At 48.0% G+C, this 25,407-nt stretch overlaps 1 protein-coding gene across 1 annotated transcript; it reads right to left on the minus strand.

The window, feature by feature from the left end:
* Positions 1–11,427: 11,427 nt before the first annotated feature.
* On the minus strand, positions 11,428–23,855 carry MYOZ1 (myozenin 1). The gene is made up of 6 exons (XM_056113337.1): positions 23,819–23,855; positions 20,985–21,078; positions 18,291–18,469; positions 13,871–14,114; positions 13,396–13,561; positions 11,428–11,906 (listed from the first exon to the last, which is right to left on the minus strand). Exons 2-6 carry the CDS (start codon positions 21,055–21,057, stop codon positions 11,675–11,677), a joined length of 894 nt encoding a protein of 297 aa, XP_055969312.1. The 5' UTR covers positions 21,058–21,078; positions 23,819–23,855; the 3' UTR covers positions 11,428–11,674.
* Between the last annotated feature and the right edge of the window lie 1,552 nt (positions 23,856–25,407).

Consider the following 25,407-nt stretch of genomic DNA (forward strand, 5'->3'; position numbering starts at 1 on the left):
GGCATATCAAATAGTGCCCTGAGCCCTTCCAAAAGTGATCCCTGAGCACAGGGCCAGGAGTAAATCTGAGCACCACCTCGTCTGACCCCAAAACAAACAAACCAAAAGTAAAAAAATAATAATTAGAAGATAGGGCCAAAGAAAAGGCTCAAAGTGCTTTGCATGTAGAAGGTCCAAGTTTGATCCCCAGCACCAGAGAAAATGATACAGAATTGGAAATAGCTCCCAAGCATAGCCAGGATTGCACACCCCCTAGCCCCAAAAGTCAGTGGAGTTTATTTTTTATATTTGGTTTTGGTACCATACCTGGCTACGCTCAGGACTTCTGGCTGTGCTCAGGATTCACTCCTAGCAGTGCCCAGAGGACTTAATGTGGTACTGGAGATCAAACCCTGGTAAGCCACATGCAAGGACCTTGCTAAGCCACACGCAAGGCAAGCACCGTACCTGCCACACTCTCCCCTCAGCCCCTAGAGTGGGGGGTTTAAGAATGTTCTGAGGCTAGTAGGATAGCTCAATAGTCTGAGCACATGCTTTACATACCAGAAACCAGGTTTGATCTCCAGCATTACATGGTCCTCTGAGCATCACTGGGAGTGACCCTCAAGCACAAAGTCAGAAATAGCCCTGAGTACCTCCAGGTGTGTCCAAACAAACAAACAAAAAAAAGTTTTAAGACTTAATCTCCTTACACATCATAAACTATTCTTTGCATTTTCAACCATAAAGAAGATTCATTCTCAACCCTTAAGGCTCTTCTCTCATCACTTTCTCTTGCCATAAACCTTTTTTGCTATGTCTCAAAACAGGAAAAACATGGCACATGGCCCAGTTAGTTAAAAGGTGTAAGAAAATACAAAAATCTCATTCACACCTAAGTGCTATTCTAGCTAAAATCTATAAGGATGAACAACTGCAAAAAAAAAAAGTCAATTCAATGGAAAAAAAACTACATCATGGACTCACCTTAGATCTTCTAGTTTCTTGAGAATATCGAGTAGGAGCTAGAGAGAGACTACAGAGGTTTTGCATGCAGGAGACCCAGGTTTGATCCCTGGCACCAGCGAGCACTAACATGGGAGTAGCCCTTCAACACTGCCAGGTGTTGCCCTAAAAACTAAATGCCACTTAGGGCTGGTACAGCAGGTTGGGTGCTTGCCTTGCACTTGGCTGATCCGGTTTCGATTCCGAGCATCCCATATGGTCCCCTGAACAATGGGAGTAATTCCTGAGTGCAGAGGTGGGAGTAAGCCCGGAACATTGTTGGGTATGGCCCAAAACAAAGAATATTACATACCAGAACACAGTTGTACCCTCCACTTTTTGCTTTAAGGGTTTTTTTAGGAGGGCACACCCAGCAGTGCTCAGGGATTACTCCTGGCCAAGGACTCAAAAGTCAGTCCTGGAGGTGCTCTGGGACCCATAGGTAGTGCCAGGGATCAGGGATCAAACCAAGACCAGCTGCATACAAGCTAAGTGCCTTACTCCCTGTACTATTTCTCTGACCCTTCAGATTTTTAAAGATATAAAGCACTAAGATGTGATGTTTAAATTCCAAATAGAAAACCAAAAATTTGGGCTTTGTAAGAGTTGTTTAAAAATCTAAAAGCAAACTATAAATGCATGTGATACATAAACTTTTCTCCGTACAAATCCCCTCAGCATAAAATATGTTTGACCAAATCCCTTAAGTTCTGTTGTAATAACACTCACCCTGTGCTATGTATATAGATAACCATTTCTACTATTAAAATGATCATTTTCTGGAAGCTAATACATGCGAACAATTTCTTGTTACAACTATTTCCCCCAGCGTCGCCCCTTCTATGATTATGCACAGTGTGAACCTGGTAATTTACTCAATTCTCTATATAATGATACAAACCTCTTATTTAGCATCATGCTAATATTTAAATTAGTTCTTCGTGGGCAGTACATTTAAGAGAAAAAAATCTATGAAGACAGAGATTAAAGGGGTCAAAGCAATAGTGTAGAGGCAGGGCACTTACTCTGCAAGTGGCCAACCCCAGGTTCATTCCCTGGCACCCCAGATGGTCCCCTGGGGCCATCAAGTGAATCTGAGCACAGAGCCAGGAGTAAGTCCTGTTGGGTCTGCCCTCCCAAAAATAAAAACAAAACAGAGACAAAATGCTGCTTTCTAATTCCACCTTGAATCTGCCCCTATCCCAAAGCTCCCTTGCTGAAAAAGAAAGAAATCTTTCAGGCCAGAGCAACGGTACAGTGAGTAGGATGTTTGCCTTGCACGTGGCTGAGCCTGTTCAATCCCCTCTACCTCGTATGGTCCCGAGCCCACCACGAGTATTTCCTGAGCACTGCCAGGTATAGCCTAAAAACAAAAAAACAAAAAAGGAATTTCATAGGTTTTTCCAATCATATGAATTTCCAACTCTAATCCCTATCCTGCCATTTACTAGTTCTGTTTTCTGCTTTTTTTCTTTTTCTTTTTTAATTTTTTTATTTTATAAGGTAGCACTGCACTGTAGCATTGTTCTCCCATTATTCATCGATTTGCTTGAGTGGGCCCAGTAATGTCTCCATTGTGAGACTTGTTGTTACTGTGTTTGGCATATCGAATACGCCACGGGGAGCTTGCCAGGCTTTGCCGTGTGGGCCAGATACTCTCGGTAGCTTGCCAGGCTCTCCAAGAGGGGCGGAAAAATCGAACCCGGGTTGGCCGGGTCGGCCATATGCAAGGCAAATGCCCTACCACTGTGCTATCACTCCAGCCCATTTTATAAGGTAGTTCACAATATTTGATTACATTTAATATTCAAACACCAATCCCACCACCATTACACAATCCCATCACCAAATTTGGGATTTTTCCATATCAAGCCCCGATCTGTGTCCCAAAGCACAACTAAAATAATATATTTTGTATTGTCTGTTATGAAGAACCGTTGACAATGCTTACAAAAAAGTATTCATATAGGAAAGTGTGAACATTGTTCTATTTTGGCAGGGGCCATTAAGACATTCTTTAGGATATTAACATGTTGTTAAAGGTTGAGTGACGTGAGCTTTCGTATACATTTATGAAAATATGTATATAAGCATATATATATATTTCTCTCTATGATTTGTTGCCAACTATCTGAACCCCATCAAATGTGGTGTGGTATTTATGGAGAATAGGTAGGGAGTGTCTTATGGTGTGTTGCGTGGCCACATTTGTGGCTGCTCAGTTCGAAAATAAGTTCACTCATGCATGAGACTCATCCTGAGCATATGGGAAAGCAGCCTTGAGTGTGGCAGCGGTTGGGTTCTGGAGGTGGTTGGCTGCCGGGGATGGGTCCCTTGGGATGGGGAGGCTCTCACGTTTACTAGTTCTATGATCTTCCACAACTTATTTTTTTCCTTCCTTCCATTGTGTGTGTGTGTTTGTTTGGGGACCACACCCAGTGGTGCTCAGGGCTTTCTCCTGGAACTGCTTGGGGAACCTTATGCAGGCTGGCTGTGTGTAAGACTCTACTCACCGTTCTCTCTCTGCAGGTAGGGTGCTTGCTTGTATCAGTCAACCTGGTCGGATCCCAGTAACCCCATATGGCCCGCTAAACTCTGCCATGAGTGACCCCTAAATACAGAGCCAAGAGTAAACTCTGAGCACAGCCAGGAGAGACTCCACACACACACACACACACACACACACACACACACCTCTTTGTTTTTGTTTTGGGTCATATCCAGTGGTACTCAGGAGCCACTCTTGGCTCTATGGTCAGGACTCACTCCTGGCAGTACTAAGGACCATATGTGGCACCCACAACCCAGAATCGAGCCAGTGTAGACCTTAAACTTTTTTAGGCTTTTTCCACTCTGGAGAAGCTCATATCTGGAGAAGCCCATATTTTTTGTGTTTTTGTGGTTTTTTTCTCTTCTTCTCTTCTCTTCTTCTCTCTCTCTCTCTCTCTCTCTCTCTCTCTCTCTCTCTCCTCTCTCTCTCCCTCCCTCCCTCCTTTCCCTCCCTCCCTCCCTTTGTCGCTCTCAAAATTCTCATACATTGACGCTGGCATGTACCACCAGTGACTCACACTTGAATGTGACTTAACGAACGCAAATTGCAGTGCTAGTGTCAATGTGTTGATTCATTCTTTTTCAGTTTTTGTTAGCTGTGGAGTCCAAGCTGAGGTGTACGGGTGAGGGGCATGCAGTGCTGGATACTGAACCTTGGGCTCAGGGAAGCTTGCAAATGGGTCTCACAAATGCAAAACTTGTGTTCTATCACTAGAGTCACATCCCTAAAACCAACTTTAATTTTTAGCTTCAATTTTCTTATCTTTAAAAGTGAAGTACTGGAGCTAAAGAGACAGTATAGCAGGTAGAGTACTTGCTTTGCACACTGCCAACTGGGATTCTATCCCTGCACCCCATACAGTACCCTGAAGTCCGCCAGGAGTGATCCCTGAGTGCAAAGCCAGGAGCAAGCCCTCAGCACACCTGGTGTGGCCCAGTAACAAAAATAAACACACAAAAAATTAGTACTGTACCTGTTGGAAAACGGTGTTGAAAAATGAGATAATGTGCCTGACACACTGACAATTTGAGGGATTATGCTGATTATCATAACTTATGAATATTCAGTAGTATGCTAAAGGGACAGCTCAACATACTGAGTGCAGACTTGAATGTGGGACATTCAGGTTGTATTCCTGCATAGCCTATATTCCTTTCAAAAACCCAGAAGAAATAAAAAGTGTAGTGGACGGGCCAGGAATGTAGTTTAATGGAACAGGACAAGACTCACAAATATGAAGAGGACTTGGGCTTGATGACAGCTACCCGCGCCCCCCCCCCCCCGCCCCCACACACACACAGTCTGCCTCCCTCACCCCCCCACACACTGTTATGTTCAGGTCAAGGACATAGCCTGAAACAGGGAGTACAGGTTTTACATTCAAAAGGCCAAGGCCAGGACCTGATCCCCAGCACTGAGCAGTTCTGAGATTACAGGAGCAATCTACTCCCTCCCTTACCCCATCCCATAATGTATTGCACACCACTGAGTGCAACCCCAAAATAAAAGTATGTTTGGTGGAGAGGCCAGAGAGATAGTCCAGTGGTTAAGAGCGCTTGCCTTGCATGGTGTCAACCCAGGTGGATTTCGAGCACCAGGTATAGCCCCCCCTCCCCCCTCCCTCCTCCCACCCACCCACCCCTCCCACCCACCCCCCTCCCGCCCAAATACCACCAGGAGTTCTGAGCGCAGAACCAGAAGTGACCATTAGGCATCACCAGGTGGGGCCCCAAAACAAAACCAACCAACAAACAAAAATATGTTTGTTAATAATTTTAAAGGACAATTTTTAAACACTTCAACATTATTTACTGACCCACAAATTTTCCTCAAGCTTCCATTCTAACTTTTGTCTCTTCTGAGAAATATGTTTTATTGATAGTTCAATACTTTCTTTATATTTTATAACTTAAATTTATTTCTCAGAGCTGGAGAGATAGCTCAACAGACTGAGCATATGTTTGCATGCAGGAGGCCTGAGTTTGATCCCCAGATCACGTGGTCCTGCTGAGCACCACTGGTGATCGCCCCAGGCACAGACCAAGAACAGCCCCTGCACAACACCAGATATGGCCAAATACAACAAAAAGTTATTTGCTCCTTTTAGCCCTGTTGACTAAGTAAAAGTCTCAGGGCCAGTCTTTTTTCCAAAAACCCATTTCCACTTACTGTGCCTAGTTACATTATAATTATTTGTTGATCACTCTCCCTTTCTAGGCTCAAGGCAATTCCCAGGCAGAGGGCAAGCTTGTATTTGTATCCTGAAAGTTTAACAATCAGCTTGAAGTCCCAGTAATCAGACACGAAATTTATCTAAATGTTTGTGAATAGATTAACAGATAAATATTTTTCCCCTGAAATGCATTACACAGTACACATACTAGGAACTCAGTAAATCACTGGACTGATACGGAAATATATTGGACCTGAGCATATGAAGCTTTATACTGCCTCAAAAAAAGCACTATGGCCAGAGAGACAGTACAGTGGGGTAGGGCACTTGCCTTGCATGAGGCTGACCCTAGTTTGATCTCTGGCACCCAACATGGTCCCCCAAGCTCCCTAGGAGCAATCCCTGAGTTGAGCCAGGAATAAGGCCTTGAGTACAGCCAGGGGTGTCCCTCCCCCCGAAAAAGCACTTCTACTTTCAAGTTTATGTACTAACATTACAAATGTTGTTGGGGCTGGAGAACTAGCACTTGCCTTACACACCACCTACCCAGCACAAAATATAACACTCCCTCTCCCCACCAAGCTTGTCAGAAATAATTCCTGAGCACAGAGCCAGGAGTAAGCCCTGAGTACTTAAATGGTTCCAAAACAAAAAAACAAACAAAGTTTCAGTCTAACACATATCAAATCATTTCAGTCATTCATCAATCACATCAAAGCCAGCTGTAGGAATTTAAAAACATTGTTCTAACGATTACATTTGTCAGCCCCAAACGTGCAGTCATATCAGAAAATATTCTTTGCCAAATATAGTCAGACAAGTTATCAAAACATTTGTATCTCAATACATAAATTTCAAGCCTGACTCAAAGCCATTGTTTTCACTAGGAATAGTGTTAATGAACAAAGTGAAAACTGTTCTTAAGATTCAAATATGGAATATTTTTGACCTCACTGATTATAACTCCTTTAGGAGTTAACTTGTGGTTCGACATATTCAAGCCTTGCTCCGCCTCCTAAAACTAAACAATTCTCTTAAAAACTGTCATACTACTGGTTTACTGAGATACCATATAAGTTGCAGGACACAGTTTCACCTCTTGATAAATACTCGCCCACACTACACACTATCCAGTTCTTAAAAGGCAAAAGCAAAACAAACAAAAAACCCATCTTGTACTTAACCCGGAAACTTAAGTTTTAATGCTATGATCTGGTGTTACTTCAACAAAAATTATGTTTTTAAAAAGCAAATTACTGGGCCGGAGGAATAGCACAGTGCACCTGCTTTCCACGCGGCCGCCCCAGGTTCGATCCTCAGCATCCCATTATGGTCCCTGAACAACCCCAGGAAAAATTCCTGAACCCAGAGCCGGGAGTAAACCCTGAATATCGCCGAGTGTGGCCCCAAATTATTTTTTTAAGGAAACTATCTAAACCTTTGGGGTCTTATAACCAGGTCAGTATAACTACCCCTAGAGCTCAGACTTTGCTGTTGCAATCCAGACACTTTCCTCGGTGCTTAAGTTCCGTTCACGGAAGATGTAAGCGTCTTACAGCACAGTCCTCCAACGTACCACCGAAACTGCTGCTACGCTGCATATGTAATTTCATAAGTGCTCCGTAAAGGAATGCTCCACTTGAATGAATGTGGGAACAAACGTGATCTCCGCGCGCACACACACACGCCCCCTCCCTCCAACTCCAGAATACGCTCTCCGGGAAGCACACGGCAGCTTGGGGTGTTGTGGCTTTTCTTTTTCCCCCTTTTACTCGGAGGAAGTTCTCCCTCCCGCCTCCACCCCGCACTCCCCTTTAGAGCCGCAGTTCCTTGTCCCGCTCTCCGTCTCTCCACCCAACAGGACCTCCCCAACTCCGACAAGTTCCCGGGGACCCTCCCTCCACCTGGCCGAGCCTCGGGGAACCCTCCTGGGGAAGCGGCTGGGGTCGGGAGCGCCCCAGGGCGGCGGGGCCGCGCTTCCCGCCAGGCCCCTGCGGACCCCGCGGCCTCGGACCGTCTGACCCCCCGCCCCGTGCGCAGCCCGCGGGGCCCAGCGCCGCGCCGCCGTCCCCCAGACCCTCCTCGCCGGCGGACCCCGTTTCTCCCCCACTTACTCCTCGGCGCCGCCCGGCCCCTCGCTCCAGCTCGGCGCGCGGAACCCTCGCGCGCCCCACGCGCACCCCGCGCGCTCCAGCCCCTGCCCCTTGAACCCTGCTCCGCCCGGTCCCTCCCCGCCGGACTTCCCAGCAGCTCCAGCCCTCGCCGCGAGCCCGGGCGCAGAGCGGCTCCGCACCCACCGCGGCCCCCGGCTCCGTCCTCGCGCGTCACACTCGGGCTCCCCCCGCCCCGGGCGGCAGCCCCTGCGCCCCGTTACCGCCGGCCCCGCCCCCCTGGGGGTGTCGCACTCACCGCTCCCGCCGCCGCATCCTCCGCCGCCGCGGCTGCTATAGCTACAGGGAGCCAAGGCAACCAGCTCTCGCGACATCTCCCGGCGCCGCGGCGCGAGGCGGCGAGAGTTGCCGCGCGCAGGCTGGAAAGGCGGCGGGCGCCCGGCGGCCGGGACGTCTCGCGAGAGGACCGGGCGAGCGGCGGAAATGGCGGCCGGAAGGTCCGCGGCGCCGAGAGCGAGGCTGGCGAGCGGCCGCCGGCGGGGCGCGGGAAGGGTGGCGAGCCCCACCCGCGGCGGCCGCTCCGACGGGGGCCGCCTCCGCCCGAGGGCCGCGGGCGGCCGCCGGGTTGCGCTCGGAGCTGAGCCGGGGCCCCCGGGGCTGCCCCCGCGGGCGCGCCGAGCAGTCGGGGATGCCGCGAGCGGGACGGGAGAAGCGCGGAGCTGCCTGTCGCCCCGTTTCCCCGCCTGGAGCGTCCGTCGTCCCCCGGCGTCGGGTTGCGAGGGGGAACTACCTCGGCGTCACCGAAGGGGCTTTGATGAAAGTGGGTTTGATCTTAGGTGCAAGAAGGGGGCTGCGTTGGAGTGATTTGAACCCCCCTTCACTTTGTGGCCGCCCCCTTGGCCACATCCCGACCTGGACTCTCAGCTCTTGAGTTTCCCTCACCTCCCAAACCCCTGTCATTACTAGCAGACTGGCGTTGGGAACAGAAGGAGGATTTTAAAGACCCTTAGTTAAGGCCGAGGCGATGGGCTCCATAGACTGGAGCACTTCTTGCTGGGCCATGTGAGAAGCCTGGTTGGATCTCAGGAACCACGTGATTTCCCCCCCGCCCCCCACCAGCCCAGCTGTTAGGGGGAAACCCCCGCCCCTGCACCCAGCTGGATGTAAACCAAAAACCAAATATAAATATCTTTGGTCATGAGACCCAGGATGGTTAGTGTAAATGTGGTCAACAACTGACCCAGAAGCAGAAGGAAAATGTTGTTTCTTGACATGTGATCTCAGTGGGCTGGACTGCATGCTTTGAATGCAGGAGCCTGGGCAGGACCCAGGTAACATACGATGCCCTGAGCACTGCCAGGAGCTACCCCCAAGCACAGAGCCTGAAGCACTTCTGGGTGTAGCCCTGAGACGAAAAGAAAAATAAATGTTGCCTTTGTGGACCCAAGGGATCATACAGTATGTACGACATTTGTCTTGAATGCTGGCCACCGGGTTCTATCCTGGCATCCCATATCGTCCCCTGAACACCACCAGGAGTGATTCCTGAATGCAGAGCCAGGAATAATCCCTGAGCATCACGAGATGTGACCCCAAAAGACAAAAAAAAAGAAAAAAACTCCTTTGTGAAGACTGCAAAGCTTAACAACTGCAAATACTCTGTTTATATTCTTAAGCTGAGAAGCTTGATGTGTTTTTACCAAAGGAGTTAATGTGTTACAGATCTTTCACACCTCAGAAGACAAAAACATTGAGGACTGAGACTCATTGGAGCTTAAGTCCAGTTGAAGCTCAGAAAATCAAAGCTGGAAGACCAAAGACCTATTCCAGTTTCATTGTAAATTGATAGTAATTCATTTGTGTAGTGAAAAGCACACCTCCCCATCTAGAACAGATGAAAAAGTGGCCAAATACAGTTTCAGTCTGGTGGCACCTTGATTCTGGTAGATGACCACACAAAACCTTCCTCTCAAATATAAATATTCTTTATTAGTGTAACCTGTTTCTGTTCCATATAAACAGTAAATTAGTGGAAAAGCATCACTCTTCTCTGGAGTATGTTCACATTCACTCTGATTAAGTATATCCGCATTTACTCTGATTATGTACTATTACTTTCAGTAGACTTATTTAGAAAAAGTGACACTCCTCAGATTACCCATACAGGCGAAGCATGCATTCTACAGTGGATGGACATCATGGGCCCCATGAACCACACTTTGAGTAACTTTTATTTTTTCAGGATATCCCTAATGAAATTCAGCCCAGTTATTCAAAGCACCTTTATCATTGTCTTTTCATTCCCTTGTGCTGATTGGATTTGTGAGATTATATCCCAACTTAAGTAAAAATCTTTATTTCACTATTTGGGGGAAATCTAAATTATGTCCACTTGAATTTGAGAAGTGCACATAAAAATAAGATTTGTGTGAAAATTCATGATTCTGAATCCCCTAAAATTCATTTCTAAAAGACAATAATCAGAGTAAATGTTTCAATTTCATGAAAATGAAATCATTTTAGCCTATAATAAATATATTTAATATCAACATGTAGTATATAACTTGATGGGAGGCACACTGGCACGGTTTGGGGATTTCTCTTAGTTCTGTGCTTAGAGATCATTCCTAACAATACTCAGGAAATTATGTGCTACCACGATTCAAACCAAGGGCGAATCTTAATCCTTTTATTATCCAGCTTCTTAAATACAATGATCAACAACTCACGGAGATGGCTAAATTCTGCCAACTTTCCCCAGAAGTCATTTTCCAAGAGCCTGTGAAATCACCTTTGTTGTTGTAGAGGCCCAGTGATGCTTGTGGACCACGTGGTGCTGAGGATTGAAACTTGGCCCTCACGTGCCTGGCATGTGCTCTTGAGTCAAGCCTATGTTCCCAGACCATTTAAGCCACATCCTTAGCAAGTTCGTTTTTTTGGTGGAGGAAGACAGACAGTGCTCAAGGGCTACTTCTAGCTTTATGGGGGGGGGGGGGGCGAGGAGATGACGGGATCACTCCCAGCAGTGCTTAGAGGACCATGCAGTGTCTGAGATTGAACCTAGAGCTCCCACATGCAAAGCATGACTCCAGCCCCTGCAAGCAAGCAGGTTTCCCCCACTGCCTTCTGTATTCCAACATGGCTTTCTATTTCATCCATTTGGAATCTGTAAGCTTTAACACATATTCCCAACCCTGTCTGGTGCCATCTGAAAACTGAAAACTCTAGTTCTGTGATAATCATTTAATCCCGGTTACCCCACTTTCTAATTTTTAAACAGCACCAAGGTCATTAATATCAGTTTCCTAACCACGGGACAGAATAAATTCTTAGTTTTGGCTACATATGGGCCAACACATATGTTTGTTCAATAATACATCTTACGTATTACTGAATAATTATGTCTTTGTATTGTGTGTACCTATGAATGTGGTTTCATGGGTGTGGATGTGGGTGTGTGAGCACTCAGTGTTCAGGTCTTGTCTTGAAGTCTGAATAATGAATGATTAGTAGTTGGCTTTAATTAGTCTCTGTGCATTGTCAGCCTAGGTTCTCCACTCCCCTCAAATATCAGAGGACGAATTAGTTCATTTCCTTTAAATTTATTGACTGTTAGCAGTGGCAGAGTAATTCCAGAAAAGAGTGGGTTCCATGCAGAGCAAGTGGGAAGGGAGCTCTGAGTTGGTGAGAAGTGGATTGGGGATTTGGGGTGAAGACTGGAAAGACAGATCTCTCCCTCCTTTCTCTCTCATTCCCACAGATGTGCTGGATTACAATGGAAGAAGTCCTTCTGCATTCTCTCTCCAAATTGGAACCAGAAAGGGGAGCTTGAGGCCAGGAACAGGAGGAACCACCTCACAACTCCTCGGTTTCTCCATCCAAGGGGATGCCAAGATTCACATTGTAGTCTACGTGTTCCCCAGAGCTCAGCCAGGGAATGGGGGTTCGGTTGAAAGAAGGCCTGTTGGAGAGGTTCTGGTTGTAGAGAATCAGGGGTCCATTCAGCAGGGGCCCCAGATCAAACTTAGGCATCTGGAAGGTCATACGTTTGGAGGCCCTCTCATATCCACCATAAGGCATCGCTGTCCTAAGAAGGAGACACATTAATTAAAGAATGAGCAAAAGGAATAGAGCTTCATCAATGGGATGCCATCCTGTTTTCTGTTCTTTGGTTGGTTGGTATTTGTTTTTTGAGTCACACCCAGCAGTGCTTCGGGGTTACTTCTGCTTCTGCACTCAGAAATCAATCCTGGCGGAGCTCAACCATACGGGGTGCTGGGATAGAACCAGGGTCCAGCACGTGAAAGCAAGTGCCCTCCCTGCTGTATTCCTATTCAGCCTGGACGCTGCTCTGTTTTAGAGAGAAGCCGCAAAATCTAGTCTGAGACTGCATCTGTACTCCTTTTTCTTTCTTAGACTCCTTTCCCCCTTCCCCAGAAATAGTAAGAAAAGATCTAAGTAGTCAGGGAAATAGTACAAGATTTAGGGTCTTCTCTGCATGCAGTTAATTCTAGTTACACTCCCCAGAATCACATGTGGTCCCCAAACCTGCCAGGAGTGATCCCTGAGCACAGAGTTAGGCTTAAGCCCTGAGTACAGCCAGAAGTGGCCCAAAAACAAAACAAACAAAAAGATAAAAAGAAAATCCAGCTGCTTAGGACCAAATGTGGTACTACCCATTCTAAGGCTTTCACACAGATCTATCCTGTCTAGAAAAGCCCAATTCCAAGAAGAATTACATTAGTATCTCTTAGGCTTATACAATTGGTATCCATACTTATATGAATTAGTGTCTATACCTTGTATCTATAATAGATACTTAGTATCTGCTAGAGAAATAGAAGCACTTTTAGGGAGAATAGTAGACTTAGTCTTAAGTGAAGGGAAGTTCAAGAAGCGTTTAAAAATATATTGGGGCTGGAGAGATAATAGTACAGTAGGGAGGGCATTTGCCTTGCACATCATGTCTGACCCAGGATTGATTCCTGACACTACATGTGGAACTGCCAGGAGTGATCCCTGAGCACAAAGTTAGAAGTAAGCCCTGAGTACTGCTGGGTGCAGAAAAAATAAGTAGTCGGGTCGGTGGGGAGAAGCGGGGGATAGACTGGAAAGATAATACAGTGTGTAGGGCATTTGCCTAGCACACAGCCAACCCAGGTTCATTCCCTACTGGCATCCCATGTGGTTCCTTGAGCTCCGCCAGAAGTAATCCCTGAGCACTGCCAGGTATGCCCCCCCCAAAAAAAAACCCTCTTTTTTAGAAGTCTAAAATATTCCTTGGCTTATAGTCAGAGCTCCCAAGCTCAGAGGTAGAGTGACAAGTGACATCCCCACGTATACACAGCTATTAAGTCATCTTTGAGCTTAAAATCCAGAGCCTGCCTCCCAGCTGGAGTTCCCGTCAGCGTAATTCCCCTTAATTCCCCATCTCTCAGCCTCAGCAAGCCATTGTTTGGCACTCCCAGATTCCTCCCATTCTTCCTCAGCTTCCTTCTGAAGCGTCTGAGCCAAAGTCTCCATCCCCACGAAGGGCACAGTACCACACACTGGAAGACACATGCTCCTTCCCTTACCTGTTGAAGGACTTATACTGGGGGAGTTCAGCTTTGGCCCCATAGGCCAACAGGTCAACACCAAGTTCCACTTTTTGCTGGGAGTCAATTCCCATGGCTCTCTCCCAGGGCGAAATATAGGTCTTAAAGATGGTGACATGTTTTCCTTCTCCACCTGCCTGGTCTCCTAGCAACCAGAGGAGAGAAAAGTGCAATAATGTTATCAGCCAACAGAGGTTTCTGCCATGTCCCTGGACGAGGGCAGTTGCTAGGATCAGGGGCCGAAGATAAAAACATCCTGGTAATTGGAGAAGCTTTGTGGGGTCAGGAGAACAGGAAAACAAGACTTTTGGGTGTGATAGACACATCTCTAGATCCCCTGGACCCAGAACCCATCAAGTTATCCCCCCCGTACCCCACTCCCAAGCCAGCCTCATTCCTGGGGATACCTACGCTCTAGCAAACAGCCACTTTACTCTTGAGTGAAGATACTTGCCTGTTCCCATCTCACCAGCCCCTGCTGTGCCAGGAGCTCCTCCTCTTCCAGCCTGGCCCCCAGGACCACCTGAACCCCCAGATCCAGCCCCAGGGCCCTGGTGGTGCAGCTGGTTGGAGCCATACTGTCCAGCAGAGGCATGTTCCCCTGCCTGGACTCCGCTGCTGCCCTGGCCATAGGACAGTCCCTGGGCAGCTGTGCCCAGCTGGCCCCCCACTGTGGGGAGGAACTTCTGGAAGTGATCCTGAAAGAAATGACAAAGGGAAAGGAAGGTTAGCACGGGGTACAGGGAATATTCAAAATCTGTGCGAAGCAAGGAGGAAGTAAGTGGTCATGACAACTGCCAACTGGACACCTGGGGATTTTCTAAAACTTTCCTCCTCTCTCTGGATAGTGGATAAGCTAACTAGAAGAAATAAACTTCTGGCCTGCTGGGACCCTGTGATCGCACCTTATGGTGAGGCACTCATTTCTCCACTCCCCTTTCTCCTCCCCAGATGAAGAGGACCACAGTTTCTGCTCAACTCTAATCTGAGTGGATGGGAGGCCAGGACCGTAGCTCAGAGGACCCCAATGCTTGCCTGCATTTTCCAGGCCCTAAACTCCGTTCACTCCAAGGGGGGCCGTTGGCACAGGGCAGCATTGCCTTAGCATGCCTAAGCATTGAAGTGCCCAAGCCTGGCCCTGTTATTTGAGTGGCTTATGAAGTGGTCCCCAGACCCAGTGAGCATTGCTTGAGAAGCACCTCCCTCCTTTTTTTTTTTTTTTTTTTTTTTTTGAGCAGATGCATTGGCCTGGAAAGACAAACCTTAATTTGGAGAACTAGGGGCTGGAGTGATAGCACAGTGAGTAGGGCGTTTGCCTTGCACACGCCGACCCGGGTTCAAGTCCCAGCATCCCATATGGTCCCCCGAGCACCACCAGGATTAATTCCTGAGTGCATAAGCCAGGAGTAACCACTGTACCTGTGCATCGCCGGGTGTGACCCCCCCCAAAAAAAATTGGAGAACTAGAGAGATCTCTGCCTCCTCCCCTCCTCATTTTGTCTAACCAGGCAGAATTCGCTTCTCTCCTCTCCTTTTCCTCTCCCCCCCACTTTTCTTTTTCCTCTCCCCCCCTTTCTTTCCAGTTAGACAAGGAGTTCCTGACAGTGAGACGATAGTGGAAAGGGTATGGGTGGCCAAAAGGGCAACACTGGATTTAGCTCCAAAGCCTAAAAATAACTCCACCAACTCCTTTAGGAGGCTGTCCCGGCCATCCCACCATCACACACACACACACACACACACACACACACACACACACACACACCATGCCTCACCCAATGTAATCAGACCCAGGCAGGGAAGAGGCCTCCTAAAGTTAGACATAACCAACTCAGCATTTTTACTGTGCTCATATATGGGACAAGACAGACAGTCCTGCGCTGGCCCCATGGACACATCTATTTCCAGTCTCTCCTGAATGCCCAGGGAAGGTGGAGGGGCAGGAAAGGAAATTAAAAGGCCCCCTTCTCGGATACAGAATCTTTATACCCAGCCCCTCTCCAGCCCCTACTTCTCCTTCTTTGGAGAAGATTCCAACTGGGAACTTAGGATCTTAAAGCATGAGTTTAGTCCCCAGGTCTGGAAGTCCCAAGAATGATACTCTAAGTCTTTTAAAACTTTTCCACTCATGATCTCTTTCCATCCCAGAAATTTTTATAGTGCCCTAGACATATTAAAAAAGATGAACAAATCAAATATTTACTGATAAAGATTTGGCTGGTGGGGGGGGGGGGGGCACACCCAACAGCTCTTACTCCTGGCTCTGTACTCTGAATCACTCCTGGCATGGGTCAGGGGCCGTATTTGGTGCTGAGGATCAAAACCTGGTTGGTTCAAGGCAAATGTCTTATCTATTATACTATCTGCCAGTCCCCAACATAGATTTATTTTTAAAATAGTATTCTCACAACTCTCATAATTGATAATATGACCCTATATGGGATTGTGATCCACAATTTTAGAAGCTAGGTTTTAAGGACCAGAGTGACAGTGCAGTGGGTAGGCGCTTGCCTTGCACACAGCTGACCTTGATTCGATCCCTGGCATCCTGTGCACTGCCAGAACTAATTCCTGGGTGTAGAGCCAGGAGTAACCCCTGAGCATTGCTGGATGTGGTCCCAAAACAAAACGCTAGGTTTTAGATTTATTTTTTAATGACTCAAGAAGATGGCTATATACATTCACTTCATTTGGCACAATCCACTTTTTTTTTTTTTTTTTTTTTGCTTTTTGGGTCACACCCGGCGTTGCTCAGGGGTTACTTCTGGCTCACGCAGTCAGGAATTACTCCTGGCAGTGCTCGGCGGACCATATGGGATGCGGGGCATGGAACCCGGGTCGGCCATGCTGGCTATGTGCAAGGCAAAATGCCCTACCCGCTGTGCTATCGCTCCAGCCCCGGCACAATCCACTTTTGATTCACCTGCATCTCACCACGGGGTGAGTAACTTCTTTCTTTTACTTTATGATGGTCTGTCTATTATGCCTCTCTTTTCATTTAAAAAATTATTTCATATGTATATATGCGTGTGGTGATAAGAGGATAGAATCCAGGATTTTTTTTTTACACATACAAAGAATCTGCTCTACCGTGAGCTATTCTGGCCAATAAATAGTTTTCTATTATAAATCTGTCCTCACGTATTGCATGAGACATCCCTGCAGTTAATTTTTTAAATGCTCAAGCAGCTGGAGAGAGAGTACAGGTGTCAAGGCATTTTTCCTTGCAAACTGTCATCCTGGGTTCAATCTGCAGCACCACACAGGGTCCCCCAAGCCCCATTAGGAGAGATCCCTGAGCACAGAGCCTAGAGTAAGTCCTAAGCACTGCCAGGTGTGACACAATAAAAAAAGAAAAAAGAAGAGAAAATTTTTTAAACCGCACACAGGGTGCTTACCTTGCATGTGGTCAACCTAGGTTCCATCCCCCACACCCCCATATAGTCCCCCAAGCACCACCACGAGTCACCCCTGAGCACAGAGCCTGGTATATGCCTTGAGCACTGCCAGGTGTGCCCCACCCAAAAAAAATGTTGGGGTGGGGGAGATTGGAGAAAAAGCACAAAGGTTAGGGAACTTGCCTTGCATCCCACCAATCCTAGTCTGATTCCCTAGCACCACCAGCAGTCACTCAGCACAGAGCACAGAGCCAGGAATAGTCCCTGAGCACTTCTGGGTGTGGGCCAAACTCTCCACCCTGTAAAGTACATTTCAGAGGCAAAGGGGCTCGGCAGTCGAGAGAACATGCTTCAAATATTTTATGATGCTCAGAGTTGGTTCCTGGCATCAAAACCCCTTCACCCCAAATAAAATTTAAAAATGTGTGTCTGGGGCTGGAGCTATAGCACAATGGGGAGGGCGCTTGCCTTGCATGCGGCCGACCCGGGTTCGATCTCTGGCATCTCTTATGGTCCCAAGTCCCGCCAGGAGTAACTCCTGAGTGCAGAGACAGGAGTAACCCCTGTGCATCGCCAGATGTGACTCAAAAAGAAAAAAAAATGTATATCTGAAATTAAAATTTAGCTGGGTGTCCTGTCCAATATTTAAATTTAATTCACTTTTACAAACCAAATATTTCTCACTTATACTAGAATGCTATTCATGTGTACCCGAAATTTAAGTGACTTGTATTTTTGTTTTGTTTTGGAGAGGCTATATCCAGTGGTGCTCAGGGTTTACTCCTGACTCTGTGCTCAGGGATCACTCCTTGGGGGACCACAAAGGATGTTGAGCATTGAACCTAAGACAGCTGTATGCAAGGCAAGCGCCCTACCCGCTGTACTATGTCTCCAAACTCATGGCTTACAATTTTTTTCTTTATTTTTATACCCCAAATATTTCATAGCACATACTGAAACAAAAAAAGTGTGTCTGCTTGAAAATACAGTACTTGGGGTCTGGAGTGATAGTATCGGGGTTCAGGTGCTTGCCTTTAACATGGCTGACTCTGCTTCAATCTCCAAGCATGACCAAAAGTGACCCCTGAGTACAAAGCCAGGAGAAAGCTCTAAGCTTCAGCAGGTGTGGCCCAAAAACCAAAAATAGATAAATAAATAAATAAATACAAATATAAATATGGCCCTGGGCATCCTGTGTTTTCTCTGGCAACTCTATCTTTAACTATTACCCATACTGAGGAGGAATTTTATCCCTGAGGGTGTGGTACTCCCTAGCCCGCTCACTGGGGCAAGCTGAAGAGTCAGCGGCAGACGTGGGCTTGAACTCACTTTGAGCTGCTGGGATTGGGCTATGCATGGGAGTTTAATGAGTTTATACGTTGGCATGGAGGGGAGCCTGATGGTATTTGGAGATTTGGGACCCACCTAGAAGCTTCTAGAAGAGTCACTAGGCTTTGAGAGTAGTTTCAAACTTACCATCGAGCTGTCAGAGAAAACATCAGGGTTGTTTTCATAAATAAATTTTTCCACCCGCATCTGCCTCAGTTTGAACATCTTGGAACCCCGGTTAGTGAGCAGTGAAAGCTCCTCCAGCATCACATCCCTTGGAACACTGATCTTCTTGCCCAAGTTCAGGCCCGAGCTCTCCTGTCCACCTTTTAGGGGCAAGGGAAAGAAGAAAGAATTTCACGCGACTCAGGATGCAAGTGTCATCGATGGCGAAGGCTGGACTTTCAGGCAGAGCTGGAGAAGGCCTGGTCCATTCTGCCTAGTTAACGAAGATGTGATTTCCTGGGCTTGGTATTGGAAAGAAATGCAGGGAAACTGGGGTGCAGAGTGGAGACAGTGGGACATTCTACAGTAGAGAAAAAGGAATAAAGAAAGCATGGGGTACAGGACAAAAGAAAGTATCATAGGGCTGGAAAGACAGTACAGCAGGGAAGGTGCTTGCCTTGCATGGGGCTGACCCGGCTTTGATCCCCAGCATCCCCTACAGTCCCCCAGGCACTTTGAGGAGTAATTACTGACTGCAGAGCCAGGAGTAACCCCTGAGAATTGCTGGATGTCACTCAAAAACTTAAAAAAAAAATCCCGGGGCTGGAGAAATAGCACAACGGGTAGGGCGTTTGCCTTGCACGCAGCCGACCCAGGTTCGATTCCCAGCATCCCATATGGTCCCCTGAGCACCGCCAGGAGTGATTCCTGAGCACAGAGCCAGGAGTACCCCTGTGCATCGCCGGGTGTGACCCAAAAAGAAAAAAAAATTATATATATCCCACATGAGTGGGGATGGAGGCCTGGCTGAATGACAGAGCGCGTGTTTTGAAGCGCTTGTATGGGGCCTTGGTTTCATCCCCACTTCCCCTCAAAAAAGTAAGACAAGAGTTGGAAAAGTAGTGTGGTGGGTTGGGCACTTGCCTTGCATATATAATCAACCCAGGATTGATCTCTAACCGCACATGGTCCCCTGAGCACTGCCAGGAGTAACCCCAGGAGTCAGAGACAGAAGTAATGTTGGGGCACCATCAGGTGTGGCCCCCAATCAACATACATGCATACATGTTTACGTATTAGGTATGAAGGAAGCTATAGGGTGCAAGGAAGCCCAAAGGCTCAGGCTGTGTGGAGTCCACCACCTCTCAATAGAGGCCCTATCTGCATCCTTTCCTTCCTTGCCCCTCAGTGAACACTGTCTACACATGCTCCTGCCCCCTCAGAGAACATGCCCAAGCAGTTTTCCGTATTGAGTATTTACACAGGCTTGTAGACCTTGGGAAAGACCTAGGAAAATTTGCCATTCTCTGAGATCTTCCTCTATCCTGTGTCTTGTACATCTTTCTGCCTCATATTATGGTCCTGTATTTGAGCTTGGTAATAGAGGAATATATGATGATGATGATGAGGAGGAGGAGGAGGAGGACTTAGGGGCACACCTACCAGGGCTCAAGGCTTACTCTGGCCTCTGTGCTCAGGGCTCACTCCTGGTGAGGCCAGAATCAAACCCAGATTGGCTGCATGCAAGGTAAGCACTCTATCTGCTGTACTGTCTTTCCAGCCTGAGAGGAAGATACTATTGTCTCAAATTATTGTGTTCTATAATTTCACTTTAAGTCCTTTGCTGAAAACAGTTTTGTTGCATAACTAACGAACCATAAGGCAATTCCGCTGTAGAAAATAAAATAACTGCTTGACAGTTTGGTTTGACAGTTTGGTTTTTTAGCTGACACAGTACTCCCATTTTTATATTATAAAAAATTGGCAATGAAACTCACTCGAAGTGTGAAGTAGGAGTGTGTAAAGCAAGATTTCCTACTGTCCTAAAAAATATCACATAAGTTTGCAAATCCTCCTTTGGGGAGCAGTTATCCCTCCTAAGTGTCAAAAGCAAAGGCCTTGCTAATGGCAAATACATAAGGTGATTCACAAATGTCACCAAGAGCATTCATGGTCAGTATCTTTAATTTAGATACAACAAAATGCCATCTTTGCCAGTTTTACTAAGCGTTATTAAGATACTGGAGGTAAAATAATTAAGTACCTCCCAACTCACCCCCAAAAAAGATTATTCAATGATTTCTGTGTCTTGAGAAGGCAATTTGCAAGGCAAATGCCCTACCACTGTGCTATCGCTCCAGCCCCAGGGCATAATATATTTGATAGTAGAAATAACAATGTAGAGAATTTGATATTTGGCATGAAATGTGACATAAATATTTTGATTAAATATAAGGACAAACATATAATGGAAGTATAGTCTCCTGTGGGTGCCAGGTTGTATTATGTTGTTGTTGTTGGCTTGTTTGGGGGTCACACCCAGCGGTGCTTAGGGTTTACTCCTGTCTCTGTGCTCAGGGGTCACTCCTGGCAGGACTTGGGAGACTTTCTGCTGTGCCAGGGATCAAACATGCAAGGCAATTGCCCTGCCCACTGTGCTATCTCTCTGGCCCCCTCTATGTTTACTAGTTCTATACCATAAACTTCATGGTATGAAACCACAGCGATCCATCTCTCAAACATTAAAGAAAACTTAACAACACACATGAAAACTCAAGGAGAATGACCCAGAGGGCTAGAGTCCTGGTAGAGTCCTGGGTTGGATTTGATACCAAGACCTCGCGGTCTTCCTAGGACTACCGGGTATATGTCCTGGCCCCTGAAAAGAAAGTGTACCTCCAGTGAGTTCCATGATCAGCTTGCTGGGTTTCCTCTTCTTGTTGGGGGCCGGAGTTCCCGAGAGTGGCATTGTGGGGCCAGATTCAATAGCCTGGAGAGGGAGGGAAGGAAGTGGGAGTCTGGAAAGAGTATCTACACAGGTCAGAAAGATAGTACAGTGAGGGGGTAGGTCTTTGCTTTGAGCTAAGCGACCAGAGTACAATCCCCTACACCCCATATGGTCCCCTGAGTACAGATGGAAGTACTGTTCCCCCCCCCCCCCCCCCCACACACACACAAAAAAAAGAGAAAGTCTGTGAAAAACTTTCTGGATAACAGTGATAGTACAGTGAGTAGGGCCTTTGCCTTGCATGTACCCTACCTGGGTTCAATCCCCAGCACCCTGTATGGTCCCCCATAACCCCTGAGCACAGACCCAGGAGTAAGCCCTGAGCACTGCCAGGTGTGGCCTGAAAAACAAAACAACAGCAAATAAAAGTTACTTTCTTTGTGAAGGTGGAAGGAGGTTGGGACACAGTCCCCAGTGCACAGGGGCATTCCTGGCACTGCACTCTGGAGTGACACCTGGTATTGCATAGGGATCATTTCGGTAGGGGGGAGGGGGGCTCTTTTTGTATTATTTGTTTTTGAGCCACGCCCAGCAATGCCCAGAGGTTACTTCTGGCTCTGCACTCAGAGATGACTCTTGGCTGTGTTCACGGGACCATATGGGATACCAGGGATCAAACCGGGATCAGCTGCACATAGGGCAAGCGCCTTACTAGCTGTATTGTCTCTCCAGCCCCATTTTTCAGGGTTTTGGAGCAGGAATAGCTGCATGCAAGCAAGAGCCTTAACCTCTGTATTATTTCTCCAGCTTCAAGATAGTACTTCTTTTTGTTGTTGTTGTTTTGTTTCGTTTGGGGTCAAACCCGGTGGTGCTCAGGGCTTACTCCTGACCTGTGCTCAGGGCTTATGGCTCTGTGCTCAGGATCACTCCAAGTGGGCTCAGGAACTCTAGGGGAGGCCGGGGATCGACCCTGGGTGGGCACATGCAAGACAAACACCCTATCCGCTGTGCAACGGCTCCCATAAAAAGTGGTGCTTCTTAACCTAGGGTGAAGGGCTTCAGGGAACAAAATTTATCAAATTTTTCCTAGGTATGCATATTCCTCCAAAACACGAAAACATGCTGCCTGAAAACTTCTTTTTTTTTTTGGTGGGGGGGGAGGCTGGAGTGATAGCACAGCAGGTAGGGCATTTGCCTTGCACACGGCTGACCCGGGTTCGATTCCCAGCATCCCATATGATCCCCTGAGCACCGCCAGGAGTGATTCCTGAGTGCAGAGCCAGGAGTAACCCCTGTGCATCGCCAGGTGTGACCCAAAAAGGAAAAAAAAATTTTTTTTCTGGAGACCAGGCAGGAAGTGTAGCTGAACCTCCTGCTTCTATGCTCTGCCAACCTTGTTTCAGCTGTTTCACACAGAACTCCCGAGGATTAGGATCTGTATGTGTTGGTTGCTTGGGGGGTGGGGGGGTTTGGTAAAACAAGTAACACAAGCAGAGCAATGTTCCCAGGTCTCGTTGGCTGGCATGACTTGAAGATCCTAATTTGCATGGGGATTTCAGATTGGGGCAGTCACTTGAAGCTCTGTTCTCTCTTCAGTCGGCCCCAAAGCCCAGGGGAAGGGAAGATGTTCTGCCAGGGTTGAGGTGAGCAGCCAAAAACGTTCTCCCCAGGAAGAAGTCATGGCTCCCCCGTGGGCCTGCTGGAACGTGGCCTGGGAGGTCACAGAAGTATTTCCACATCCCTTTTAGTCCCTACCCCCTCAGACCCTGAGCCCAAGTGAGGAGAAATATCAGCATTGGGGTGTGTGTGTGTGTGTGTGTGTGTGTGTGTGTGTATACAAGCACGAGCGCGCATGCGCATGCTCAGCCAGGGACAGAGTGGGGGGGTGGGGGTGCAGCAAGTATTTAAACCTTGATGTCAGTTCAACAACAGCACAGCTTTGAGAAACTAAGGGTTGACGGGAACATAATAGGATCTTGCATCCAGGGTATAAGCTGAAAAATGACACAGACCCCTATTCCCCCTTAACAGAAGTTGGACTCATCAAAAACGCTCTTGTGGGATCGGAGCGATAGCACAGCAGGTAGGGCATTTGCCTTGCACGCGGCCGACCCGGGTTCGATCCCCGGCATCCCATATGGTCCCCCAAGCACCGCCAAAAGTAATTCCTGAGTGCAGAGCCAGGAGTGACCCCCTGAGCATTGCTGGGTGTGATCCAAAAAAGACCCCCCCCCAAAAAAAAAGCTCTTGTTAGGCTGGAGAGATACTATAGGGGGTAAAGAGCTTGCCTGGTACACTGCTGACCCAGGATCGATCCCCAGCATCCCATACGGTCCTCAGGCCTGGCAGGAGTGATCCCTAGCACAGAGCCAGGAGAAGCCCCGAGTACTGCCACATGTGACCCAAAAGCGAACAAACAATGCTTTGGGTGCTGAGTGTATCTCACAACAGAATTAGCATATTCTACTCACATACTGGCCAAGGCCAGCGTCTGGAACCAAGTGGCCTCTCCTCTCTGCCTCTCAGACCCAGTCTGCTTCCTTTATTCTCACTTCCCAGAGCCCCTTCTTACTCCTCAGGGCCTCTTCCAACCATCTCCACTGCACCCACTCTCCCTAGCGCCTCTCCCTCCAGCACGCTCTGCAGCTCCTCCGAACCTGACAGCTGGGAGCCAGGCAAAGACGCAGAAGGAGGGGGGTGGGTTCCCACAGATCAGGGGTCCTTTGCAGACAACAGTCGACGGCGGGCTCCTGGTCCTCCGGCCGTGGGGCTGGGGACTTACCGGCAGCTCAGGCAGTGGTCTTGGCTCCCAGGGGTCCAGCAGCTTCAGTGGACTGAACTGCTGTGACCAGAGAACCTGAGCTGGGCAGGGATGGGGGCAGTCCAGGCAGCGGGGGAGGGTGGGTGGTTATTAATAGAGATGATGAGTGCAAGCAGCTCAAATGGCACAGGGGGTACTGAGACCCTGAACCCGGGAGCCCTGCTGCGTGCCCAGAGGCTCAGGAAGGGGGAGGAAAGACCTGTGGGGTTCTCCCACTGAGCAGTCTGAGCCAAGGGCCAGTCTGCCTAGGGACTCCCTTCCCCCTGGCGCATGGAGCACGCAGCCCACAGAAACCTGCAGAGAAACTGGACACCCAGAGCCTGAGAGGAAGCAAGTGGTGCAGAGCGGAGGGTAAGGACCAGAAGCCTGACCAGCTGCGCAGACTCAGTCCGGCTGGAGCCCAGGGAGAAGCTGTGGTTTAAGGTGCCAAGCTGGGGGGACAAAGTCTGTCTACAATGGGATTGCTCTCTGCAAGTTCCTGGAAGGAGGGGCTTTGTCCCTGGGAGTGCCAGGTCTTGACAGGATCAGGAAACAAGTTGTCCAAATCCAGAGCTACCTTATGCTGCCAAGGGTTACACAGGAAGACTTCGACCAGATTTTGCTCTTGTTCTTTTTTCTCTCTCTTTTCACAATTTTTTGGTTTTGTTTTCTTTTTAGATTTCAGAAAGATTTGGGTTATGATTACTTCCAGGCCACACCCAGCATTGCTCAGGGCTTGCTCCTACCTTGACACTCAGGAATTACGCCTAGAAGGGCTCTTGGGGGACGGACCATGTGGGGTGCTGGAGATTGAACCCAAGTTGGTGCAAGGAATGTTCCCTACTGGCTGCACTATCGCTAGACCCTTAATTTTTATTTATTGTAGTTGCAACATTGTTAATAGTTTATGGTTTTGTTTTGTTTTGTTTTGTTTATTTTGGTGATGGTGGTTTGGGGGCCATACCCAGTAGTTCTCAGGACTTACTCCTGGCTTTGTGTTCCTGGCAGTACTCAGGGGGCCATAGATGGTGCTGGGCATGGAACCCCATTCGGCCACATTCAAGTCAAGAGCCTTAGCCCCTGTGCCGTGTCTCAGGCCCCTCTGCACGGGCCTTAGAATCAGCCGCTCTGCACCTCTGCTAGAACATACTGCCGGCTTTGGCTCTCTTAGATGCGGGTCCTCTGGGGCTCCCAGAATCCTTTTCTCACTCTGTGAACTCTCTTTTCTCTCCTTTCCCCATCCTCAGCTTCCCAGGCCCAGCTAGGAGCTGAAGGTTCTCCCATACCCTCCAGATCTCTCAGCTTATGTCCTCCATCCTCTCCCAAACCAGAGAAGAGAGAAACACATAGCAAAAAGCGATTTCATCATCACTGCCTTCCTTCCTTTAAAGACGGGTGAGAAAAGTGGTTCCCTATGATTGAGCACCTAAAACCACCGAATAGAAGGTAATATTTAGCCTGTGTGCTCTGGGCCCAGCGCTTTGAAATTTTCCAATCCGTCCTTGAGAGCGTCTGGGTCCTGGGTCTCGTCCTTGGCACAAATGCGCCCTCTGCTGTACACTGGGAGCAAT

Source organism: Sorex fumeus, unplaced genomic scaffold (assembly GCF_029834395.1).
Source record: "Sorex fumeus unplaced genomic scaffold, SorFum_2.1 ptg000020l, whole genome shotgun sequence".
In the NCBI taxonomy this organism is placed as follows: Eukaryota; Metazoa; Chordata; class Mammalia; order Eulipotyphla; family Soricidae; genus Sorex; species Sorex fumeus.